We start from the raw sequence: 6653 nt of genomic DNA on the forward strand, positions 1-6653 counted from the left end.
CTCTGAACTGCCAAGATAGGTCTCTGAAGAAATTAATTAAATTGTAGTAGATAAATGATGATGGTAATGACACACAAGTATTTTTACATGAGGCACGAGCAATCACCATGCTTTGTAACAATTTCAGTTCAGATGAATGGACAAGTGCCCATAACAGACAGGCATTTGGCATCTGGCTTTTTCATGAATCACTCTATATTCAAGTTATTTTTCTCGCCATCACAGAGCCCACCTCAAACTTGTATTAAGTGCCAGAAGCCAAGTTTTTGCTGCGTAGTTAACTTAATTTCCTCAGGATAAGATGAAGTCATTTCAGTTTCCTCAAACCATATTCAGGAAACTTGTTTTTAACAAGCTATGTAACAGGCTAACATCAGCTGTTTCTGGTGCCATTTCATCCCATTTCATTTTAACTGCATTTAACAGCTAATTCACTTTCATTGTATTTAATGAAAAAATCCATTCTGTGAAATTTTTCATTATTACATCAGAAAAATGTAATCTCGGTAGAAGGTATGCAAGATGGAAATACTTTTTTGGTCTGAAAGAAGCCTCAGACACTCTTAGTGTTCCTGAAAAGAAACGCACATCACAGACTTGGCGTGGTGCTCTGAGACAGACCGTCTTCTTTTATTGAACACGATGTTTGCCAGCTGGATGTACAGGATGTGATGGAAATGGAGTAGGAGTCCACTCAGTCTGTACTTGCTCTCTGTAGGGGGTGTCCATCTGCTGCAACACCTCCAGGCTTCACCTGTGGCTATTTGTACTGGACACAGCTGGAAATATCATACATGCATTCTACACCTTCTTTTTCCATAGACCTCAGCCCCATGGCATACCAAGATGAAATTAAATTTTAAATGTATGAGATATTTATGCAGTCTCCAGGAAGATATTGACTGTAGAAGGCTGAGCTGAACTGTGTGTGATTACCTTGTCAATCTTTAACAGTGTATTCTTGTTTTAGGCGAGTGGAGCCTAGCCTAAAACTGCCAAGCCTTTGCTTGTTTGACAGTGGTTATGAATAAGCCATCAATAAGGCATTTGTTTGGGTTGAAAATTTTAATAGTATAGCGGAAGTGTTATCTTCTTTTCAATATGCTGCATAGGAGTGGAGCTCGGTAATTTAGGCTTAGCATCCTTCTGCGTTAAGAATGGACTCCTTTTCCAATATGTTGATCACACGCTGAAGTCATTTGTAAGAGTAATCAGTGGACATAATGTGTCACCCTTTTCAAAAATGATGTCACTGCTTGCTGGCAGTATGTTTTATGGCAATTTTGTATGAATTACTGCAACACAGAAATTATTCACATGACTGGACCAGTGTGCATGTGTCTGCCATGTGTTTCTGACATGCTGAGATCTGACAAGCTGAGGTTTCAAGAGTTTTTTTTTTCGTAAACTCTGAGGGTTTTAAGAGAGGTCTCTTTCAACACTTTTGCATGTTTTATTATCCTCTGGGATTTCATATATGGATTTTGGAGCTTAAGGAAGGCAGAATGGTTGCTCTATAAAGCTAAACCAAATCTCGAACTATTTATGAGTGTCCTCATATATTGTAAAAAATGTTTTAAGATGTGTGCTTATTTATGCTTCTCTTCTGCCCAAGAGATGTAATTAGATCATCTCTGTTGACCAGAACATGTCAATAATTACCTCTTTCTAGGGAAGTATCGCTAAATTAGCTGTGTGTTCCACATCCAGGAGGCAATGATGGACAATGCCCTGCGCACCATCTCGTACATCGCGGACATCGGTAGCATCGTGGTGCTGATGGCTCGTCGTCGCATGCCCCGCACCGCTGCACAGGACTGCATCGAGACCACGCCCGGCGCCACTGAGTGCAAGAAGCAGTACAAGATGATCTGCCATGTCTTTGAGTCGGAGGACGTGAGTACTCTCCACTCTCCAAAGAGTACAGCAGGAGTGCACCAGCAGGGAATCGATGATGGTTTCTTTTTATACCGAGGTAGAAAATCTTCCTTGGAGACTAGAGGTACCCATGAATCCAAGTACCCATGAATGTAGAAAGGTTTGAACCTGAAATTACGAGAGCGAAAGCAAATGTAAAGGGAAATGCAGTGTTTTGATTGGCTGAGCACTCAACCCAGGGCCTGTTACTTCCTTTGCATTACTGTTGTGCAGTGCTTTTTTAACATATTGCTAATGTAATCAGATGCAGTGATGCAGCAGAGACAGGATGATGAGTCTGTGTTTCTGAGTTATCTGAAGTCAAAGCTACTACTCATTTGTGAGCATTTTGTAAGTATAAATTGATTTAATGTGGCAGTGCTTGAAATAAATATAAATAAAACAGCCATTAACTATACATGAGTCATTGAACCACGTTTCTGCGCAACATTAGAAATATTGCACAGAATTATCCATTTAATAATTCATTTATCTCAATGCTGCCTTGTTTTTCAGCGACGAACATGAAAGCTTTTGGGTGTTGCTGTAACAGGCAGTTACTTCTGGTCACTGTTGGGATTGGCTGCGGGACAGGATTTGTGTATCCAGGGGGAACTCCTCATTGCAGATACAGAGTTCCGGAATTCAGTTGTTCAGAGCACCTTGTGCAGTTGCCGTTGTGACAGCTTGTCTAATGTGCTGTATGCTCAGTGTCGTAGCTCATATTACATGCTTTCCTTCCCCTCACAGTTCAGGAACAAGACTCCTTTTATTCAGTTATCACGGTCCAATCAATGTGTTGTCGGCGCTTTAACACGGTTGCCTCAAACCTGCGTGCTGTCTTTGGGTCTTGCAGATTCCATTAGCATTGCCCGAGGGTGACTCATTGCGTGAGAACAATGTGGCTCATTTCGTAAAAATATCTTCCAATATCAAATGACGTGAAACTCAGCATCTTCCAGCTTTACTGGCTTATTAGCTAAAATGCTCAGATGCTTTGTACAAGTTTGTTAGAATTTAATGCAAATCACTGCGTCTGTGCCCCCGGGTACAGGATTGAGACAACAGAGACAAAGCAAAGGGATTTAGATTCATCACAAAGTTTGGTTGTATCACCCTGGGGTTTTCACTTGCTGTCCATAGTGCCAATGCAGCCGACTGAGCAAATTCATTTTTCACATTGAAAATCAATTTTTGCTTACCTCTGTGATCTGATAAAGAACTATGCACACAAGCAAAAGTGGCTCCCGGTAAAATGCACGGAGGAACTAATCCGTGAAAATGTTAGTCAATTATGCCTCCAGGGTGTTTTAATGTGGGAAGGACATCATTGCATCATTTTGCTTTGCTTGCAGTGTATTACTTTAATCTCTGTTTTCTGCCAATGGCTGTCGCTTTACGCACGTGTGTTTAAGATGCTTGTTGTGTTTTCCTGTGTCATGGCAGGCACAGCTCATCGCGCAGTCCATCGGGCAGGCATTTAGTGTGGCCTACCAAGAGTTCCTGAGAGCCAATGGGATCAACCCAGAGGACCTGAGTCAGAAAGAATACAGCGACATCATCAACACAGAGGAGATGTACAACGATGACCTCATTCACTTCTCCAACTCGGAGAACTGTAAAGAGGTAGGGGCTGATTTGAGATTGTCTCATTGGTTGTTTTGGCTGGTGACAGTGCAGAGCAGTGTTGCAGTGCTGCCGTGTGATGCTGCAGCTGATTCCTTCTGCCAGCCCTGGCTTACGATTACCTCTGTGCGTACAGAGGGCCTTGTTGTTGTTTCCCTGCTGTGCGGAGAGAAGCATCGGTGTAGTCGAGCATGAGGAAAAGGAGACGGGGCAGGGCGAATCACAGGCAGATGTAGGAATAATAGGTGTGAGGGAAAACTCTTTGGAGCAGTAGCAGATATTTTTAGGTCTGCTCATTGCTCCCTTGTCTCCGCTTCCCATGTATGATGACTCTTCCCTCTTCACCATGTCTCTCCTTCTCCCTCTCTACCTCTCACACGATGCAGCACTTGACATGGTGCTCATTCTTCTCCTTTCTGCCTTTATCTTTTCGGCGCCTCTCACCCTCATTCCTGTTCACCTCTCTCTCTCTGCGGTCTCCCCACAGCTGCAGCTGGAGAAGCAGAAGGGGGAGATCCTGGGCGTGGTCATCGTGGAGTCGGGGTGGGGCTCCATCCTGCCCACCGTCATCCTGGCCAACATGATGAACGGAGGCCCCGCCGCCCGCTCTGGCAAGCTGAGCATCGGGGACCAGATCATGTCCATCAACAACACCAGCCTGGTGGGGCTGCCCCTCGCCACCTGCCAGGGCATCATCAAGGTACAGCCCCGGGCTTGGTTGATGTCAGGAGACCCTGAGTAAAAATGTGTTCTGCAGTGTCAGGAGCACTCACTCTTTTTATGAGGAAGTGAGCCTTGATAGCAGCAAGTACTCACTGAATTATTACTCACTGTGAAGTGTGAATTGAGTTCACTCTCCTGATGTAATGAATACAACGAGGTGATAATAAACTTTATATGGTAAGCAGGAACACACACCAGAGGGAACGCATTGGAAACCTGCTTTAGCAGGAAGCTGCAGCACCTCAGTGACCCCTGTCTGTGTTTGTGTCAGGGTTTGAAGAACCAGGTTCAGGTAAAGCTGAACATCGTGAGCTGTCCCCCCGTCACCACTGTCCTCATCAAGAGGCCGGACCTCAAGTACCAGCTGGGCTTCAGCGTGCAGAATGGCATTGTGAGTCGTAAGGCATTGTGTGGCTATCGGTGTCATGGTCATCTTTGTCCAAACTCCACATCTCATCCTAACATATTGACAATGAAATTCGTTCATTTGGAAAGAGGTCATAAAATCTTGCAAGGTGCCAGAGTTGCACTTCTTCACACAGCTTGGTGTCCATCTTGATCAGTGGTTTTTCCATGTGATGTGAGTAAAAATCATTTTTTTGACAGCGCAGAATAATGTTATATTTTACGTTCATTAATGTTGCTAATTTGCTGTTGTTTCTGCAGTAAATCTATCAGTTTTGACCTGAACTTTTTTGATGCACCTCTAATGCATGTTATGAGAATAGCTGGGTTATCATAGACATCACATACCTTAAACAATAGTTTAAACAATTTGACAATCCTCCTGCTAAAATCATATTAACTTGTATTGCTGCATAATTGGTTTTGGTGTTCAAATGCAATTACTGTCATTTCCCCTTGAGCGCTCCACAGTATTAACCGCAGGTTGGATATGCTTCATTGCACTCATTTTTCAGCTCAATTACGCCAAAGTAACTCCACTTTCATGTTTTTTTTTCCTGCCAAAAATAGACAAGAGCTGACCACATGATATCTGAATCACTAATGGCTAACATGGGAAAGTCTGCCGTTTTGAAAGACATATAATAAAATGACCAATGTGGGTTTGCACAAAAGTACAGCATTAGTCAGCCTAGGTATTGTATAGGTCATTACCACTTACAGTCCAGGCTCTCTCAGTTTATAAAAGCTGTATGCATTAGTTGCCATTCAGTGACAGTGGGGTATGGGGTGGAGGGGGGTCTTTCCTCTCAGGAAGGAAGTATGCTGCTGATGAAGGCAACTCTTTTTTTCTGCCCCATCGTAGATCTGCAGTCTGATGCGCGGTGGCATTGCTGAGCGTGGAGGGGTCCGCGTCGGCCACCGCATCATCGAGATCAACGGCCAGAGTGTGGTGGCCACGGCACACGAGAAGATTGTCCAGGCCCTGTCTAACTCTGTGGGAGAGGTGAGCTGTGGACAGAGCTGTGGGATAGTCAGGAATGTATATGGATTTTATATTAATTCAAAATTTGTTCTGGAGAGAAAAGAGCAGTACCAGACTGTCTGCAGCAGATGCCCCAACACAGAGATAGGATGTTCAGGAAAAATAGCTGACGGTGCTGTTTTTAGCAAACCTTGAGGACTAAAACAGAATGTTTGCATGACAGTAACACCTTGCCCCTGTTTGCTACCGTGGATCAGAGAGTATTTCTCTGAAAAAAAAAATCACTGTAAAATAGGGAACTGCAGCATAATTGGACTCAGATAAAGCAATAGTGGACTCACTTTTGCACTGTCTTGAAATACACTGGCTCTCTTTCAAAGTGTGCTTGTGGCGCCCCCACATGGTGTCAACCTCAAAAACTACCATAATGTATGCTATCATAATATAGCAGCATCTTTATGGACATGACATAGTATCCATGTGTCTGGGATACTTTGTGAACGGGGGTGCTTTTGCCGAAGTTGTCACAAGCACCAGTGTATTTGAAGTCCTTAATGTGTGCTCTTACACTGATTTTTTTTTTTCTTCTTTCCTCGGTGCCAGATCCATATGAAGACAATGCCAGCAGCCATGTTCAGACTGTTAACGGGGCAGGAGACTCCCATGTACATCTAGAGCTGGCATGGCCTTTCTTTCACAAGGAAAGCCATAAGCAGACACTGTTTACACACACCCAGGGTCTACTGGACAATGGACCCCTGGGAAGAGTTGAGAGTTTGGAAGCCTCCTTTTGCAGCTATTTTCTTTTTTCAGCTTCTTACTCTGCCCAAAATTGATCACTCCTTGGCTTTTTTGAATATCTGTAATACCTTTCAAACACTCACAATATTTTAAAGACCTTGAACCAGACATAAAAAAACAACTCTCATCAGTGCTGGTGTCATGGATGTTATTTATTTGTTCTGTCTGTGTGTGTGTGTGTGTCATGTTGGAGAGT

At 43.6% G+C, this 6653-nt stretch overlaps 1 protein-coding gene across 3 annotated transcripts in view; it reads left to right on the forward strand.

Annotated features, from left to right (window-relative positions):
• LOC118782151 (amyloid-beta A4 precursor protein-binding family A member 2-like) overlaps positions 1–6653 on the forward strand; it is a 64593-nt gene extending 57940 nt beyond the window's left edge. For 2 of the 3 annotated variants that reach the window (XM_036535432.1, XM_036535434.1), the window contains exons 8-13: positions 1711–1896; positions 3364–3543; positions 4031–4243; positions 4538–4657; positions 5537–5677; positions 6260–6652. In XM_036535432.1, coding sequence (XP_036391325.1) covers positions 1711–1896; positions 3364–3543; positions 4031–4243; positions 4538–4657; positions 5537–5677; positions 6260–6331 — 912 coding nt within the window. In that variant the 3' untranslated portion in view covers positions 6332–6652. Of the gene's footprint in view, positions 1–1710; positions 1897–3363; positions 3544–4030; positions 4244–4537; positions 4658–5536; positions 5678–6259 lie in introns of all 3 variants that reach the window. The other variant, XM_036535431.1, reaches the window with a different exon arrangement.

Source organism: Megalops cyprinoides, chromosome 8 (assembly GCF_013368585.1).
Source record: "Megalops cyprinoides isolate fMegCyp1 chromosome 8, fMegCyp1.pri, whole genome shotgun sequence".
Taxonomy (NCBI): domain Eukaryota; kingdom Metazoa; phylum Chordata; class Actinopteri; order Elopiformes; family Megalopidae; genus Megalops; species Megalops cyprinoides.